Consider the following 20,585-nt stretch of genomic DNA (forward strand, 5'->3'; position numbering starts at 1 on the left):
TATAAATGAGATAAATGTAAGTCATGCTAGATAAGAGCATCTGCCAAATGCCATAAATACAATTGAAAATGGATAGAAAATTCTGGACATATGTCTGTTAAAAACAAAGAATTGATTTTGAACATGATAAGCAGTCCCTGTAGAGATAGGGCTGACTTTACAATATGTGCATGGCTGTGCCACAAAGAATCCTCAATTTTCATCTTTATTAGAAGTTTATATTTTGTTGTATGGTTTTCAACCCGCAACCCCTCCTAAAATCTCTTGGTTTTGTTTAATCCCTGAGAGGAAATTTGGAAAATAATAATCTGGGGTTATTTCTACATACTTAATTTGATATAATGGATTAGGACCAGATTAGGAGTTCAATAATAATTGCATTACCCCACCCATGTAAAACTAATCCAATTCAGATAGGGCATAAATCCAGCATATTTAATGGATTTCTCAACCAATCCATTAAATATGCTTGTTGAGCATGTCATTAGATTTTTATTTCCCGTTTGCTTTTATAATAACCTTTAGTCTTCTGAGAAGGCTTTCCACAAAATTTTGGAGTGTGGCTCTCAGGATTTTTTGCTCTTTCAGCCACAAGAACATTAGGGAGGTCAGGTGAGAATGTCTAGGGGCAAGTGGCCTTCCGAATTGTTTCAAAGGTGTCCAACGGGGTTGAAGTAGGGACTATAGTTCTTCTACAACAAACTATGACTTTACAGTCCTTGCTTTATGTGCAGCAGCATTGTTATATAGGGTTACATAGTTCCACTTACAAGGAATTGTATTCTAGTTGATTCTATGCTTTCAAATCTGTGGTAAAAATTTGAGCGAAATCAAGAAAGCATTTTAACCGAATTGACTATCAGACCTCAAAACACGTAAGTGATATTGGAAAACCTGAGACAGATCCAGCTAACCATGGGTCTTTAGATTTATCTTCTGAATATAACGTTTAAACAGCTGTTGATTCATGGATTCGTCATTTAAAGGGAAATCTATATAGATTCTATCTATCTATCTATCTATCTATCTATTATCTATCTATCTATCTATCTATCTATCTATCTATCTATCTATCTATCTATCTATCTATCTATCTATCTATCAGTTAGTTTTGGTACACTTATGCTTCTGTTTAGTGCACTAGGACATTTCACTGCGTGTCTCACCTCACTTGCTTGTGTTCACCGCAGAATTTTTATGGAATAGAAATTTTGCCTTAAGATAAGAAAGCTTGGTAGCTTAAGGTGAAAAAAAAATGTCAAGACTGTTTTCAAAATGTCACTTATACTGATTTAATCCCTTGTCTCTTGAACTTTTGTATCAACATCTAGTTGTACACCTACAGTTATACCGCTCCTCCCACATAAAAACAATAAAACACATGAATAAGAGGAGACCTGGCACCCCACCCTCTAATGGTCTGGCCAGGGACTGACAGATCTCCTTACAAGCAGTGATATAAACTGACTTGTCTTGAATAATAGTATTGTGTGAAATAAATGAATTTTTGGGATTCTCAATGAGCCTATAACTCTAAAATTCTCTGTGATATAAGGATCATGATGAGACAAATAAGAACCTTATTTACTGCAAGAACTGCATGACTTCTATGGATTTTAATGCTTACTACAATGCATGGGGACAGGACCAGCTGTCACTCCCTTTTATTGGCAAGCAAGCATTCCATGCACACAGTGAAGAGAGTGCAATGCTGGCATCAAACTGTCCTCATATCTAAACAAGGCCTTTATTTAGTTCCTTATTATTTTACAGGAAAATATAGCAGTTATATTAATCAAAGAGTGGATAAACTTTCTTTCTTTTCTTTTTTTTTTTTACTTTTCTAATACCCTGTGCATTACATTGTGTAGATATACACATTAATGCAAAATGTATTTATTTTTTCACATTTGCTATTGTGGTATGTTAATATAAAAGGCCTTTATGGAATTACAGGAGGCAGACAATCATTCCTGAGAGGCTGCTGTGAAAATAAGGCTTTTCTTCTGCATCAGTAATGAAGCAAACCTAGTCAGATTTATTCTTAGCACATGTTACAGACTTGTCATCAGCAATATATTCTATATTCATTTCATAACCTGCATCTGTCCTGACAACCTTTAGAGCAGGCAAACAAACAATTTTACTTTGTTTAAATAAATGTGCAGTCCTAAGAGACACTAACGGTGGTAGTCCTGCGTGCTAAAAGATTTGGCTCAGCTCTCTGCTTTTGCTGCTTTTGATACACATCCTTGGGAAGCTGCTAGACATTTCACTCTCACAGAGGAATGGAGAAGACGAGTGAAACCTATCCGCTCACCCTCTGCGTGGCTCTCCCCGAGAGGCAGCGCTCAATTTTAGCCTGGCTTTATGGCATGATTTGCCTCTCTAGAATTAATCACTGGAAAATGTACTATTGTGGATATTGTGTGGGGTGTTATCACCGTTGAACATAACTGCTGGCTGCTTGCTTTGAGACACATCATTGCACAGTGGGGAAAAAGGAGATGAATAAGTCAAGGGTTTCATTTGGGTTTTGTGTATAGTGCTTGAGTGTGGCAGAGTATGTACTTAACAATATAATTGTATATTTGAATAAGTCTGGAACATCCAGCAAGGTAAACAGCAGCTTTTAGGCAATGTAGCATTTAGCTTAAGAATTTTTTTACACCTTTTAAGTGTGAAATACCTTTTGTTTGTTTTCATGTATCTGAAAATAGCGAAGCTAAGTGGAGAGACGTTCCATGCTCAAAGAAAGCGTGTGAAGTTTTAAAGACCTGTGTTTATTGTTTAAAAGAACACCCCAGTAAAGCTTAACAGTTTAAAAGAGAGCTGTCTAGTTAGCATGACTAAGTTTGGGTCATAGCATGACTATGCTAGCTATGTTGATGATTAGCAGCATTTCACAGAAAATAAGATACTAATGACGGATAAGCTACAGCGTGGATTAAATTCTAGAAATAAAATGAGTGTGATATGAGATGTGCCATAGTGGCTTTTACTGAATGTTAACAATATTATGAATTTGATTCTGTGAAGGAATCTTTTCTTCATTTCTTTTTGACTGCATTTTGCTAATGTAGGTGCAGTATGCGTTTAAGCAACTCAGCTAGTTAAGGAAGTTAAAGTTATGTAAAGTTATAAAGTTAATGAATGATTTCAATCCTGTCGGGCTAACTTTTTATGTTTTTAGCAACATTGGCAATAATAAGCAAAAATGTGAAGCTGGTTAGCAAAGAGGGGATACTAGCAGTTAGCATGAATTACTGTGTTTGTTTGTGTGTGTTTGTCATACAGAACTCATTAAGCTTGCAAGCTATATTAAGCAATGTTTGTGCTTTTCTTATTTGAAGGAAAAAAAATAAGTGATAGTCATTCTCTGATCGTGGAAACTGTTACTGAATTTCCAAATGGCTGGGGACACATACAGTAACCTTGAGAACACAATGCTATGCTAGTGAGCAAACATTGAAAGCTAGCAGTAAGGATGGTCTTACAGTAAGTATTATATTAGCTTACATTCATTTAATGTATGTATTAGGTTGAGGAAGAATAATACTTAGCAAAGAATGGAGGTACAGTAAGTATTTAGCATGATTGTTGGGTTTCATGTTACTGTTTTTTTTGTTTTTTTTTTAGCACTGGGCAAGTATTACCTTAGCAACTGTGCGAAGATAGTTAGGAAAAGAGTGAAAATTAACTGCTGATTTTATTTGATCATTGGTCATAAAAGACGATTTGCACTGCCTTTGGAAAACAGGTGAAATATCTCCTTTACCCCAGCCTCAGTTTTCACCATTGATAACTTAGTTGCCTTTAATTTTAACATTACAGGTTCATGAGCCTGGCTTTGGAGTTATCAGAAGGTGTGTATTAATTTGAAGCCTTAGGTTGATGTAATAGGACACATAGACAATACTACATCTGATACAAATCAGATCCAAGAAATGAATAGAAAGAAAGTCATTTTAAATTGGAGTAATTTACCAGTAAAGTAGTTACTTTAAAAACCTTAATTTTATTAATTCACATAACAATAACAGAATTGTGTGAATACTTTTGTGAAGAAGCTATGCACATTCAGACAATTGTTATGCACATTAAAGCAAACTTGTCTTGAAGCCATGAACATATTTGTTGAAGGTTGGTCATACCGGTCCTATTGTCCATTATTTCTTGTGGATATGTCAGAAAAGTGGGTTCAAATCTTAGGAATATTTCACTCCTTGATAGTAACCATGAATCTACAGTCTTAGCTAGAAAGAAATCAGCCCCACCCTTGGTGCCATGAGCGAGCCGAGATGCGGAGCAAGTGTAGTAGCCAGCAGAGTTACAGCAATCATGTCTACTTCCACATTTGTTTAGTGTTTTCAGTGCTTTGTTAATGTTTTGTTTTTATTCATTTCTTGTCTGAGCCCCTGTTTTGTCTAGCTTGTTTGCCTCATGTCAGGATTAAGCTCACCTGTTTCAGTCAAGTTTTTGTCTGTTCTTTAAACCCTCATAGGTGTTTAATTCTTTGTGAAGCATACAAGCTGAGCTCTCAAGCCCACATCATTACTAATCCTTTGTTTCTTATTTACCAAGCCTATTTTTTTAACCTACTGTATATTTGTCCACAACCCCTTTCTGACCTTGTCCTAGCCTAACCCGTGACACTCGTTTTGCCTTGTCTTGACCTGTCTTTTGCCATTGCACTGTTGAATTAGTTTTTAGATTTAATATAGAGAAGCTCTCCTGAACTTGTGTTCTCACAGCCTGCCTTCATGCCTCCGTTCACGTGACACTCAGTTCTTAATATTCTGTGTATATATCTCAGCACCACTGGTGGTATTATGTTCTGTTATGTTGATTCCACAAGACAAGAAAACAGCAAATAATGTGGAGTATAAAAATATAGAGGAAAAATGAAGGAATATACTAATATACTTACAGTACTATATATCTTCAGTTTGGGAGTACCTGCCATTTATACAAGCTGCCCTTGGATAGATTCTGGTTTAGTCAATAATATCATCCAAAAATATAATTATCGGTATGCAGACAAGATTACAGCCTGACTAGAGATCTGAAAATCAATCACCTTTTACGTCTTCTTTGTCTTGTGTTGGCAGTGTGCCGGTAAGCTGTGGCTGATTGTGCTTCTAATGAGCTTTCATTGATGAAGGAAACTGCACAGAAATTTGTAAAGACATTCTGAATATTATGGTACTTGAACTACTTGTGTAGACACTGTTGAGAAAATTAGTGGAGAAAGTATTGTTTCTTAGAAAGCATTCATGAATATGGCAGAATCTTAACATCCAATCTTCCTCCCACCCCCCAAAAAACAAAAAGGGAAATATAGTATGCTATTCAGATTTTGAATGTGTCAGGCTGACAACAAAACCAAAAGCTTGTAATTCGCATGATTAAGAGTGTACCATGCTATATTTCATTTATCTTCAGCAACATTCACACAGAATATTGAAATGGTATGATTTGGAGTAGAATCTCTTCTTCTTCTTCTTCTTCTTCTTCTTCTTCTTCTTTTAAAGTACTCTAAGTAGAAGTGTTATGCTAATAAGTGAAGCATGAAGGCTAGTACTTTTTTTTAGAATATTTTTATAAGCAATATCAACATTTTGTGGATACAGTAGAATGTTAAGCAAATATGCTAAATAAGAAAATCTATATTTCGTACAGTTTTGAACTGTTAAAACAATATATTGCTGATTATATGACTGTTAAAACAATATTATGCTGATTTAAAGCCCATGTAATGGGAATCTAGGGATTTAAGTCAAACACTTGCCGTAAAAACACTTACCATGAAAACCCTTGGATAATTACCTTGTCATTTTATGTTTTTCTTTATTATTTTATTATGATATTCTATTTGAATATTCAAAACTAGCAAAAATTGTAGATAAACTTGATGACCAACATATGTGTCTATCCCTTCCTACAATTCATCATCACATGCTGACACATTTCAGTTTCCCAGAATATTTATAGACTCGGGACTCCTCCATTGTCTGACTCATTCTGTTTTTGAGGAAACATCTACTCCTGAGCAGTGCCAACATAACGCCCCTCCATGAGCTGCTAAAAACAATGACAGGCCTGTTGGAATTGACTCACACACCCTGTCTTTGCCTGGCTTCTCAGTTTCACATAGTGGGCGTGTTGGACAACTGAATTAAATGAGCTCTGTGCATCAGTACACCATCAGCACTAATTTAATTATTTAGCTCAAGTATTGTCATTTTGGTGGTAATATATTTTCCCTCCCCTTTTTATCTTTGTGGAAAACGGAGGGATAAATTGAAAACATGCCGCTATCCTTTGTCTGGAAAATAGCAAGCATGTGAAGGGGCAAAATTGGCACTTGTAATGAAATCAGTGATTTGCAGCCCTGCCTGACAACAGGTCAGTAAAATGAAAATCCAGTGCTATTGAAGAATGTCTAGTGAACGTCACACCATCGTTGTTTTATAAATAAAGGTTGCAATCCCCGGTTTGAATTTTGATCCCATGAAAAGGCAGTGGGCAGACCAAACATAAATAAAATACTCCTAACATAAAAAGTTAATCCATTGAGGGGAAAAAGACAAAAACATCTGCTTATTTAGGTAAACTTTGACTTGGAGTCCTGAGTCTTGTGCGGCCTCCCAATCCACCTACTATCCATCCTAAATAGTAGCAGACATAAAAATTAGGGTCCAATATAACACTGTGTTAAAATGAGTATCAAATGTACTTCAGTATCGAGAAAAGGATTGAAAGATTTTTACCAGTTTATCAATGTTCTATTTTGAATGAAAATTGACTAATCATTTTAAAAACTAACAAACTAATTATTTCATAGTTCGCTTTCAGTGTAATTGAATAGTCTTCTCTCTGATTGGATAATCTTACACAGAATTGAACAAGCACTTGGGGCATCTTAGAGAGCAGATATAGCTTTAATGTCACCATTTATTTTGAAGATAGAAGCATTTTCTTTCTTTCTTTCTTTCTTTCTTTCTTTCTTTCTTTCTTTCTTTCTTTCTTTCTTTCTTTCTTTCTTTTTTTACATTTATATATATTACTTTTCTATGAATATAAGCAAAAACGGAAATACTTATGAAAAATTAACTTCCAGTCACTATTTTCTTCACATTTCCCATTAAATAGAAACAGACAATACTGAGATACCATACAGTTAGCTTCCACTTCTGGCACTAGTGGCATGGAAAATTTGACAGAGGTCAAGTAAGACTTTAACACGCACTCATCACTCCTTGAGACTAAAGCAGATGCTACCTGTTGTAGAAATCACTCAAACCATAGTTCACTTTTTGTCCTGTAATCCTCAGCTCCCATAACCCCTTTCTTCTGTTCTTTATTCATTTTTTTGCAGTCTGCCCTTTAATTAATGGGGAAAAAAGTATGCAGAAAGGTCACCAAAAATCTGTGTAATTAGACATACCTGCTTTGGATTCATGGTCCCCACACACTCGGAGTACCAGGCCCTCGCTTTAAGAATCACGTTCTTTTTGTTCGGCTGGTTCTCCTAATTAAGGGTCAAGGGGAGGCGAGTCTGGGGAAGAGAAGAGTGCCAATTAATGTTGGGCTGCATGCAGATAATCCCCAACTTTAGATGGACCTGTCCATCATACCTTTTTTTTTTTTTTATTCCTAATCACATTTTAGGAGAGATTCGTCGGGAAGGCTGATTTTCTTTCTCTCAGTATATGGGATTACGGGATTCTTAATAGTAAGGATTTTAGGACTAACTCCAGAAAATCGTTCGTTTGAAAATGTTGGTGTTAATGAAAATCCTGAATTTTTGCAGAAATATTCTATTCCATATTCGTATCCTACTCCTGCTCTTGAATGTAACATGACATGCATTTTGTTGTCGTAGTAACTTCATAAGTGAGAGAGAAAGATAAAGGGAAGATTTATAGCCACTGTAATGTAAATGATGGGAACTGTCTTGCATCATACATTAAATGCAGCTATAATAAGATACAAAATGGGTAATTTCTTTACTTAAGTTTTGGCTTAATAATAAAATAGGAAAATAATCTGGACGCATCACACCATACCTTTGTAAATATTTTTCCTATAACATCATGCACTGTTTATAATAATAATAATAATAATAATAATAATAATAATAATAATAATAATAATAATAATAATTATTATTATTATTATTATTATTATTAGTAGTAGTAGTAGTAGTAGTAGTAGTAGTAGTAGTAGTAGTAGTAGTAGTAATAAAATATTTGTTTTTCTATTTTTATTATCTATTTGTCATTCTTTCTCATTTTTATTTTAGCTATTTAAATACATAGTCTAAGGAAGAATATGTAAATTCTTGAATAATAATAATAATAACAATAATAATAATAATAATAATAATAATAATAATAATAATAATAATAATAATAATAATAATAATAATAATAATAAGAAGAAGAAGAAGACAAAGAAGTACCGGATTTAATGACATTGACATTACCCACTGTTCTCCCCAGCAGTAAAAATGAATATCTTCACTTTCACCTCTCATATTACAGGAAATGCAGGTGAAGAAAATGTCTCTGTAAATGTCAGTGATCACGGCCCACGTCCACTATCAGTCACTGGACTCTCTATTCAGTTTAGACAATGCCGTTCCCCTTCATATCAAAGGCAGTCTGAACCTCGTCTGTTACTTATTATTGCTGCTGTCAACCTGGCCGACCTTTCTGTCCGATGTTGAAAATGACCCCGGGTGGGTCATAAGCCTGATCTATTGTTTAAGTGCTCATCCCTTTTGGCCACTGAGGTCAACATAGAGGTCAGGTCAGCATTAAACACTAAGGGGTGGAGGATAGATGGAAAGGTGTTTCTATTTGCCAGATTTTATGTTCCACAAGCAGGTGGCTCAAGAGCACTCAAAGCCCTGGGGTGGTGTTTATTATATTTCACAGGAACCTCGAGGAAATGTCACTGTGTGCCATCCATTTTGGAAGCTATACAGTATCTCTGGAGAGGCAAGATTGGTCCTGGTAAATGTGTCCTGTAGACAGGAGTGGAAGTGGCAAAGATTGTTATGACTTGATCTAGACTTTTTTTTTTTTATTGAAGGGTCCTTTGAACCTTCAGGCACGTTGTGGGCTTAGACAATAAACAGTACAACATCTGTAGAAATAATCGCTTTCTACAGGGTTAAGGTTAAATGTAGAGTAGAAAAGCACTGAAAGATAATCTAATGTATTAGAATAAGGAGGAGGAGGAGGAGCAAAATATGCAAATAAAGTATATTTCTGAGTAGAATTTTCTTTAAATATTTTTTTCTGAAGTTCTAAATTTAGCCTGTACCAGCATACGTACAAACTTCTTTATTTTTTACAACTTGAGCAGTTAAGGGTTAAGGTCTTTGGTCATGGACCCATGGGTAGTGGCTTGGCAGTGTTGGGACCTGATCACACAGCCTTCTGATTCATAGTCCAACATCCTAACCACTGAGTACACTATTAATCACAGCTTACTAATCCCTTAACATATTAAAGCAGTATGCTTCATAACATAAATGCGGGTGGGTCGTAGCTCTGCTTCTTTATTGCCACCTCATTCAGATCGGCCACTTGTTGCAACCACTGTCAAACCTTATAAGCTAAGCTGGGTTGTGTTTACATGAACACAAATGCAATAAACAGCCAAAAACAAGTATCCTTTTCTTTGACAAAACTGTAACTGCAGAACATGATAACAACAACAGACAGAAAATCAAAAATGCAACAGCAAATTCAGAAATACAGCATTAACTGAACGCAGTAAGGCTCCTGACTGAAGACTGCACCCTGATTGTGTGATGATTGAACAAAAAAAAATAAATAAATAAAGATAAATGAACGTTATTATATCTATAATGATTTTATTTTTTTTATGGCTTTCTAGCACTACAAAGCATTCAACTACTCCTATCAATGCCATCGCCAAAAGTTGCTATCAGCTCTAAAAGTACATCAGATTAATAGCCTAAAATAAAATGAATCACAGATCAAAACATAACAGTAACATTTCATCCAAGATTATACTGTATATAAGCTTATAAACATGCTCTTTATTTACTTTAGTCTCTCAGTATGACATATCCTGTCAGCCAATCAAGAACAAGCATGAGATAATGACTAAAACCTTTCTTTTAGGTTAACATTGATGTATTTTTGCTGTCATGTTTTTTTTTATGTTTGTTTTGTTTTGGGGTTGTGTTTTTGGCTTTCTGATTTGATTTGATTTTTAATTTTTTATAACTAACAGCCACATACGATGCTCATTCAATGCCCACGATGATTTAAATGAGAAACCTATCTGAAGACCATTCAATAAATCTTAAAACTTCACAAAATGTCTCACAAAAAAAACTTCACAAAATGTCTCACAAAATGACTATGTCTCTCGGCTGGCCTGGGAACGCCTCGGTATTCCCCCGGAAGAGCTGGAGGAAGTGTCTGGAGAGAGGGAAGTCTGGGCATCCCTGCTTAGACTGCTGCCCCCGCGACCCGGCCCCGGATAAGCGGTAGAAAATGGATGGATGGATGGATGGACTTCACAAAATGCAAAAGAAACAAAAAAAATCAAACGATGCAGTAGTTTGAGGTTAGTGCGGTGGGGTGAAAAGAGAAAACTCTCACCTGACAAATAACTGGACATGAAACACTATCCTACAGCGCCTCACCTGACAGCGGGGACACAATGAGCAGCTGCCCATTGCCTAGTCACCCTGATGGACAAGATAATGTAGTGCAATAATGGTGCTAAGTCCAGAGGCCTCCAGACGCCCAACGTTCATCACTGCCCTCTCTGTCATCGGCACAGACACATAAATACACAGGTGACGGGTGGAGAGGGGCCAAGGCTGTGATACCAGACCCTGATATTATTTCTGCCACCCCTGTATGTTAGAGAGACAGACAGAGGGACAGACATAAAGATCATGTCATTGTTGTTTGTACAGGTTGAGTGATTACTTTAGGTTGTCTCAGCATTCAGTTGAGGGTTATGAAGGCAAATCTGACTCCAGACTTCTATTGAAAACAAGAAAGAATCTGGATGTGTTATTACAAAATGTTCTGCTTCCTCAGAAATAGGATTATTTATATTTACACTTATAAAATGTGCAGTTTGATACCAAGGCCAAAGATGAGAGGATTTTATGTTTAACAGGTAACCTATATAATTTCAAGTAAGAGGTGCAAACTATAATGAGTCACAAAGCCATCTCAATAGCTCACTAGGATGTTAATATTAAAATAACAGTGTTAATATAGTGTTTAAAAGGTCTGCATTGCTAAAAAAGCACAATGAGGCTCACTGTTATTGCAAAATGTTCTAACGATAAACATTTTTCATGAATGCCATACATTTGATCTATTTATAGTAATATTTATATATATATACATACTCTGACTGTATGTTTAGGGTCATTGTCTTGCTGGAAGGTGAACCTCTGCATCAGTCTCAAGTCTTTTGCTGACTCTAATAGGTTTTCATCTAAAATGAATTGTATTTATCTAAGATGAAAATGTATTTGGCTCCATCCACCTTATTATCAGCTTACCAGCTTCCCTGTCCCTGCTGAAGAAATGCATCCCCACAACATGATGCTGCCACCACCATGGTTCACAGTGGGGATGGTGTGTTCAGGGTCATGTGCAGTGTTAGGTTTCCGCCACACATAAGGTTTTGAATTTTGGCCAAAAACTTACATTTTCTCATCCGACCAGATCACCTTCTTCCACATGCTTGTTGTGTCCCCCACATGGCTTGTCACAAACTGCAAAAGGGATTTCTTAAGACTTTCTTTTAACAATGGCTTTCTTCTTGGCACTCTTCCATAAAGACCAGATTTGTGGAGCACACGACTAATAGTTGTCCTGTGGACCGATTCTCCCACCTGAGCTGTGGATCTCTGCAGCTCCTCCAGAGTTACCATGGGACTCTTGGCTTCTTTTCTGATTAATGCGATCCTTGCACGGCCTGTCAGTTTAGGTGGACGGCCATGTCTTGTTAGGCTTGCAGTTGTGCCATACTCTTTCCATTTCCGGATGATGGATTGTACAGTTCTCCGTGAAATGTTCAAGGCTTGGGATATTAATTTGTAACCTAACCCTGCTTTAAACTTCTCCACAACTTTATCCCTGACCTGTCTGGTGTGTTCTTTGGTCTTCATGATGCTGATTGTTCACTAATGTTCTCTAACACACTTCTGCGGGCTTCATAGAACAGCTGTATTTATACTGAGATTAAACAACACACAGGCACTCTATTTACCAATTAGGTGACTTCTGAAGGCAGTTGGTTTCACTGGATTTTAGTTAGGGGTATCAGAGTAAAGGGGGGTGAATAGAAATGCACACCACACATTTCAGATATTTATTTGTAAAAAAAAAAATTTGGACACCATTTATCATTTCCATTCCGCTTCACAATTATGTGCCACTTTCTTTCCGTCTATTTCATAAAATCCCAATTAAAGACATTTTTTCTTTGTGGTTGTAACATGTCAAAATGTGGAAAAGTTCAGTGGGTATGAATACTTTTGCAAAGCACTATTTGTTGCTCAAACACTGTTACCACAAAAGCCTTTGGGGACTCGATAGATTAAGAATGACTAAACATTCAGTGCACAGACAATAGGACCATCTTTCTTTAAGCACAGACTCTGAACAGTAATGTGAACAAGACGCATGTTAAAGGTCACAGAATTTTATTTATTTATTTTTTATTTCAGCACTAGAGCAGCTGTATTTCGTCTCAGAAACATGTTTATGTCTGAAGAGAAACTCACATGAAACATTCTATATTGTCTTAAATCAATATTTCTGAGGTACAGCATTGAAAATAGTCCATGATTGAGCCTTTCAAGGTTTGAAAAGGAAGCACGCATTTTTACGTTAGATCTTTTCTACCCGAGGAAGTCAGTTGAGTGATTTCAGTATCTGAGTGGCAAAAGGTTTTGAGAGGTTTATAGTGAAGAGTAGAGAGGAGATATGGATGACACTTAACACTTTGTAGTGCTGGAGTTAAATTAAGTATACGTTCCCTCTGTCAGAGCCAGAGCGTGTTTCTTTGAAGTACGGTTGTAAACGCAGTGCCACTGTCTGTAGTTGTACAGTATCTATGACTGTGTAGTGCTTTAAATAGCAGAATGTTTGTCCTTATTTTAACACTATGTCTATGTCGCGAGAGACACTGCTGGAAATTATTATATTTAGAAATTAAAATTCTAACAACAAATAACAATTGCTAGACATTTATTCCACTCCTGAACATCAAAAGTTCCACAATTTCAGAATTGAGGAAAGATTGATGACAACCTTCACTGTGTAATGTGACATACTAAGATATATACCTTTTAAAATATGATATCTTTCCAAATCCATATGACATCAATAGCAACCTAATAATATTTGAATATATATATATATATATATATATATATATATATATATATATATATATATATATATATATATATATATATATATATTTTAGCTTTGTTAAATTCTTAAAAGATCAGAAATTTGCTGGGCATGTTATCAGATTCTATCTACTACAATGCTGAAACAATGCATGTGTAACAATTGTACGAGTTAATGTTTTTGAAAAATACTAAAATACAATTTTTGCAGGCTTCCCTGTGCACAGAATGCTCTGTGTGGGATACATAGGGGGACGGCTCTATAAATAAAAGCTGACTTATTTTGTGAATTGGACCAATTAGTAAAAAAAAAAAAAATGTGGTACAGTTTTATTTTGGAACTCAGTAAGTCAGTGTTTAGGTCAGAAGTACAGTAGATATAGAATAAACAAGGGAAATAGTCTACTTCTTATTTATATCTGTTTGAACATTGTCTGTTAAAATCGGAATATGTTCTTATGTGTTAATATTTGATTAGTAAAGTGTTTGCGTAGTGGGACGGTAGATCAGCTTGCCTCCTTAAAATGATAGAGAATTGATAAATACTTAATAAAGACCACAATGCTACAATGCTGAATTGATATTTCTTTGCAGTTGATTTGTTCTCCATCTGCTTTGACACCAGAGATGTAGACGGTTATCTCCTTTGACACATTAAGGGTGAGAAAAAGCAAAGAAAAGTCAATTTCAAGGCACAGGATTTCACATAAGGAGAGCTTAATTAAATTGAGATTTCCTGTAGCATGAACAAAATAAATGCCCAACAGTTAATGTTGTGTCTCAGTCACAGTATGTAGCATATTGCAGTTCTGCCTCAAAAAAGCTTTCAGAACAATTGGATGGTTTCCTGCTATAGAATTCCCATGAGCATTGATTAGCCCAATTAACTAGGCTAAAGAGCAGTGATTAATGTGATTTAGCTCAAAAGTATGGCAACCTAATTATGTGCATTTATACAAACTATAGAAAATAAGTGAGTACTTGAAGTTTTTAGCCTCTCCTGTTAATGTCTGTGCTTGACAAACAAGTCTTTTGCTACAGTATGAGTTTTCTCCACTCACATGAAAATGTGATTTAAGTCTCGTTAGCATCACAGAATTTGTGCTAGCAACATACAGTAGTACAGATATATAAATACAAACAGTGTTCGTATTTAGCTCAAAGGAGTATACTTTATTGTATTTGTAGTGTGTTGCATTCCAAATGAAATCCTTCTGGTATATTAACAACCTCTTCCACCCTAGGCCTATTTTATGCCTGTTTTTTTAAAAGACATGCTCTAAATGAGTAAAAACTACAAGATTTATTTGAATAACTCTGGTACCAAAATAAAAGTAACACTTGTGAGGTTGCTGCAGTGAAGCCTAAAACTCTAGAAATCTATTTTATAAGATCTCACCAGTAACAGTTTCATGATAGATTTATCTATTGTGGATCAGAGATATTAAAGAGAGGTTTTTGTTGAGGCACACTCTCCTGTGCCATGTTGGCGCATGTTGGCACACCTCTGTATCTGAGTTTTATCAGCTACCGAACTATAAAACTTAATTTTATTGATTTATATTTCACTATGGGTGTTCACTATTGGTCATTCCATCCAAATATAATTTATTCTACCCACCACTATCTACAGTCAAGGAACAGACCGGAGCATTCTAAACACGACTCTGCGCTATATTCAAATGACAGCACGTCCGTGATCGAAAACAGCAGTAATTTGGACCAAATATACACAAATAACCCATAATAAATGCCTGGTTACATACCTTACAGCTGATCGAAGGCATTCGTGCATGCCATTCAGATGATCTGAGCGTGTAAAAAAAATTTAGCATGATGTTTTTTTTTCTGGAAAACCCACATCTTTTCATATTTTAAACCCAGCTGTTTTCCGTTTTTGTGCGGGTTCAGCGTTTAAAAAGCAAAATAATGTTGATGTGAAGTCATACCACATGCTTACGAAGTTTTTCTGTCTGTCCATTTAACTGCTTGGTGTTAGAATTCTGTTTATTTCAGTGAAAATAGTGTTTCTAGTCGAATAGATGAGTTTCTTCCCGTTGGTTTGGTATGCTGCATGTACTGGATAGATACATAAACGATTTATATATTTATAAATATTTAAATATTAGGCTCCTCCCTCCTCCCTACCAGAGGTTCTCATACAGTAGTCTTTATGCATTCTAGCTTCTTAGTTTCATGAATTCATTCATTCATTCATTCATTCATTCATTTTCTACCGCTTATCCGAACTTCTCGGGTCACATGGAGCCTGTGCATCTCAGGCGTCATTGGGCATCAAGGCAGGATACACCCTGGATGGAGTGCCAACCCATCGCACGGCACACACACTCTCATTCACTCACTCACTACGGACAATTTTCCAGAGATGCCTACATGTCTTTGGACCGGGGAGGAACCCGGAGTACCCGGAGGAAACCCCTGAGGCACGGGGAGAACATGCAAACTCCACACACACAAGGCAGAGGCGGGAATCAAACCCCCAACCCTGGAGGTGTGAAGCAAACGTGCTAACCACTAAGCCACCGTGCCCCCCTTCTTAGTTACATGATTAGCTTTTTTCTTTGCTTGTTCGTTTGCTTATTTTTGTCTTTTTGAGAAAAGAGGCATCTGTTTAACATAAGAAAGGCATGACACGGTATACCTAGGATTATTTGTAACTACACTTCATGTACAGGTTTAAATGGAGGCTTGCAGTGTTGTGTTGCTTTTACAGGACACAATATATCACTGTTTTTCACAAATAGCCTGTTAGTTTAGCAGTCAACCCCTTTAACACATATTCTCAACTGACATCAAGCCCTTTTCTAGGCTTTCAAATCTCTTTGATGGATCATTTTTGTGAAATCAAACATGTGCTCTGGAAGACGATGAAATTGTATGACAAGGCGACAAATTAGCATAGAGAGTGACAGCAAGTTGAAGAGTTGGGAGAAAAATGTGGTGCTCAACACACCATGGAGGTCTTCCATCATAGTAATTTAGAGGCGCAGCTCTCAGTGTGACACACTCATTATTGTTGTTTACTCTCCAAGCATGTGGCCTTATATGGCGATGTTTGTTCCATCAAGCACTGCACGTTGTTTCCACACCCACTGCTGTACTTGAGTCGCAAAGTTACAGGATTTAGGAAAGGTGTTAGTCTTGCCTTTAAAGCATGACAGATCCAAAGGCTAATCAAAATTAATAGGGCCAGTGAAATTCACTGGCCTTGGATCCATCCTGAGGGAACAGAGTGAATTGGAGTTGGAAGATTAGTTTGTTGCATTCAATGATCAAGCAAATCTTTGTTCTGTGTCATATTGAAGATACATTCTGGGGAAAAAAAATTTGGGATGGTCTCCAGGATGCATGCCCAAAAACATTATATAGATACTGTCAAAGACGAGTAATGTGATTTTCCACATTTCCCCTGGTTGTCCAGATTATGTCATGTAGTCATGTTCTGTAAAACCAAAAGTTAACTTTTTTGATGGGAAAGAATTTTCATCCATCCATTAATCCATCCATCCATCCATACATCCCTCCATCCATCCATTCATCCATCCATCCATCCATCCATGCACATCCATTAATCTATCCTTCCATCCATTCATTTTCTATATTGTTTATCCTGCACAAGGTCACAGTGAGAAAGGAGCCATCACAGGGTACAATCACTCTCTCACACTCTATGGCCAATTAAGAGATGCCAATCACCGATCCTACAAGGCATGTCTTGGACTGGAGGAGTAAACCCTCAGGAGAACATGCATACTTTGTGCAGAAAGAGTGAAGGCAGGAATCAAGACCCCAGCCATCTAGGTGTTAACCAATCAACCATTCAAGACACTTGTAGGCCCTTATAGTTCTATATAGACCTGTATAGAACCTTATACACCGTTATAGACCCATATAAATTCACAGAGCCTTGTAGATACTTGCACAGACTTATAGACCTGTTTAGAACATTACATATACTTAAATACCCTTAAAGACATCCACACCCCTTGTAGACCCTCGATAGATGCTTGTAGGAATGAGATGCAATCTGTAAGTCTATAATGATACTGATCAGTGCCAAACATCCCCTAAATGTCACCATTTTATACAGTTCTTATAATTTCTTAAATATTTTATTGTACTCCATTTCAAACTCTGACAATACTTGGTTTCATTTTGGTTTTGGCATGAGACGATAGGAAAAAGTCCTCCCTGGAGTGTCTTTGTTCTCCTAAAAAAATGCAAAATCTCTTTCTTTCCACAGAATATAATAAAATCTTCACCAACTTTATGTCAATTTGGACCTGGGGTAATTTCTAATAGTCAAAGTAAATTAAGGTTTGATCTTTCCAAATGTATAATTACATTACATCATCTTTTAAAACCGATCCAATATGTGTGGACCTGAATACAGTCAATCTGTACTGAGCAAAATTATCATAAAGAGAAACAAAAAATAATGTATTACTGTAAGTCTTCATCACTATCTTATCCTTCGATTGATCTTAGGTTATGTGTGTTTGCTCTAGGTTCTCCTGTTTTCTTCCACCTCCTTAAATTGTATTAATAGAGAGATTATGCTTTCAAAATTACAATTAGTTGAGACTAGAGACCCCAGGATGTATCCCACCTTGCAGTCAGTCCCCATCCTTTGCCCCACAAGTGTATCATGATATTTTTTTGTATAGAAAGCTTAAATCTCCTAATAATTGGACTGCAGATATGGGATAAGCTTTTTGTATTCTCTGTTACTGATACTGTGTCTTCAAAATGAATGATTTTATCTAATTCTCAAATAGGACTTACATGTTTTTCCATGATGCTGGTTAAGAACAGAATCTGAATTGAGGCAGATGGCCTTAAATCCACACCATATCGGCGATGCGGGGGTAAAAACAGACCCAAATGCAGGATAGCTAAAATAAACTAGTTTATTAACTAAAAAAAACACAAAACAGTAACGAAGACTAGACAAACGACAGGACAAGGGACGAGACAAAAGACGACAAGGATTCCACGGCTAAATAGACATGACAATTAACACATGAGGAAGAGGTGTAAAGAGACAGGGAGGAAGAGACAAGGGCAAGGCAGACATGTGAACACAGGACATAAACAAAAGCACGTGGCCAAAGACCGGGCTGGATCCTAAAACACCAAGCTTTCGAAGTTTGACAATCTCTGAAATCTTGAATTTCTGGCTGAAGGTTTTGTCACAGAAGTTGTAATGTATTTTACAGCAGTTGCAAGTGAGTAGGGGGATACTGAGAATTAAATAAAGGCAGCTATATCATAGCCAACCTGAACCAATGTGTTATTTGCTTTCTTCTCTTTTGGAGTGCGGTGACTCCCAACCTCTTTCATTTCCTTTCTCGACTCGGTATTATTATTGCGTCTGACAGAATGCAGCCCTGTGTCACCTCTATATTGAATATTTAGCTGAAGGCGAGGGATTATTGAACACATTAGGAAAAAATAGCCAGGGAATACTTCAGCATCGATTATACATCCAACATCTCTACCAAGCACTTCGTATAACTTCATTTGAAAGCTTTTGTGATAAAGATCATGTTTCTGTGGCCCTCTGTCTCGCTTTGTCATAAGCCAAAGACACGCCGAACCGTCCATGCTGTTATGCTTCAAACTGTGTGCAGAATATGAATAAAGCAAAGTTATGCAATACTTTGTAAGCATTTGGAGGCTGTGTGTTCACATGGCAGAATGTCCCCTGCTGAGAAAAGACGATTAAATACATCACTCATAGTTTCATTATATAACTCACAAAACAATGCGTGCACTAAGCAGCATGATAAATCAGTTCCTGTGATTATTTCTTAAATAAAATATGCTTCGGCTGCATTTTTACCATGTTGTGACTCAGGCTTTGTGACCCCTTTTTCTCCAATTTGTCAAAAAAGGAGGCCAAGTTGTTTTTTTTTTCACACAAATTCTATCTATCTATCTATCTATCTATCTATCTATCTATCTATCTATCTATCTATCTATCTATCTATCTATCTATCTATCTATCTATCTATCTATCTATCTATCTATCTTATTAGTGTGCTTAGCAACAATAATCTTACATATTAGAGTAAATTTGACTAATAATAATAACAACAACAACAACAACAACAACAATAATAATAACAATAATAATAATAATAATAATCTCCATGTGTGATTTACTTTTTAGATTCCTCAGATCAGCTACGCATCCACAGCTCCAGAGCTGAGTGACGATCGCCGCTATGATTTCTTCTCACGTGTGGTTCCACCGGACTCCTTCCAGGCCCAGGCCATGGTGGATATTGTGAAGGCTATGGGTTGGAATTATGTCTCAACTGTAGCCTCGGAAGGCAGCTATGGGGAGAAGGGAGTGGAGGCCTTCATGCAGATCTCACGAGAAGCTGGTGAGCCATCTAAACTTTAGAACTTTTTTTTATTTCTACCACTGGAATTTTTTAATTAATAGGAAATGGCACTCCATTGACTAAGTATGTTTGTTTTTTGTTGTTGTTTAATTTTTTTATTTTATTTTTTAGAAAGGCAATATATATAAATAAAAAAGGGAGGCTATGTCGAAAACAATCTTTCCACAACTTAAAAAATAGAAAGAAATACCAAATAAATTAATTAAACAAATTTATATATACACATTTATAATTTATCCACTCCCATAATTTTGTGTCTTTATATCAGGAAAAGCAGCAACAACACCCAGTATTATTAGATTATTATTATATCCTGATACTTTCTTTTATTCTCAGCTTTTTCCAGCAAAAGATTCAAAATTGGAGTATATATATATATATATATATATATATATATATATATATATATATATATATATATATATATATATATATTAGCTAATCATTGCAAAGAGTTGACATTCACTTGAGTTGTGTCTGTTTTCCTGATTGCTTTTCCTGATTACGACTGATTTTGTGTTTAATATCATCTTTGAACAAAATAGATTATTGGATGTGATTTGCTGAGACACTCTTCTATCAAGTTTGGTTAAAACCCTTGTTCAAATTAAAGCTCATAATGGAAAAGATCGGTCAACAACCAGAAAAACAAAAAACTTCATGATATATAACCATGATATATATATATATATATATATATATATATATAT

At 36.1% G+C, this 20,585-nt stretch overlaps 1 protein-coding gene across 1 annotated transcript in view; it reads left to right on the plus strand.

Moving 5' to 3' along the window:
• LOC113656445 (metabotropic glutamate receptor 7) overlaps positions 1–20,585 on the plus strand; it is a 207,154-nt gene that overhangs the window by 48,335 nt on the left and 138,234 nt on the right. Inside the window, exon 2 of the mRNA XM_027167722.2 lies at positions 19,638–19,854. Coding sequence (XP_027023523.1) covers positions 19,638–19,854 — 217 coding nt within the window. The remainder of the gene's footprint in view (positions 1–19,637; positions 19,855–20,585) is intronic.

The sequence above is a fragment of the Tachysurus fulvidraco genome, chromosome 2 (genome assembly GCF_022655615.1).
Source record: "Tachysurus fulvidraco isolate hzauxx_2018 chromosome 2, HZAU_PFXX_2.0, whole genome shotgun sequence".
Classification (NCBI taxonomy): domain Eukaryota; kingdom Metazoa; phylum Chordata; class Actinopteri; order Siluriformes; family Bagridae; genus Tachysurus; species Tachysurus fulvidraco.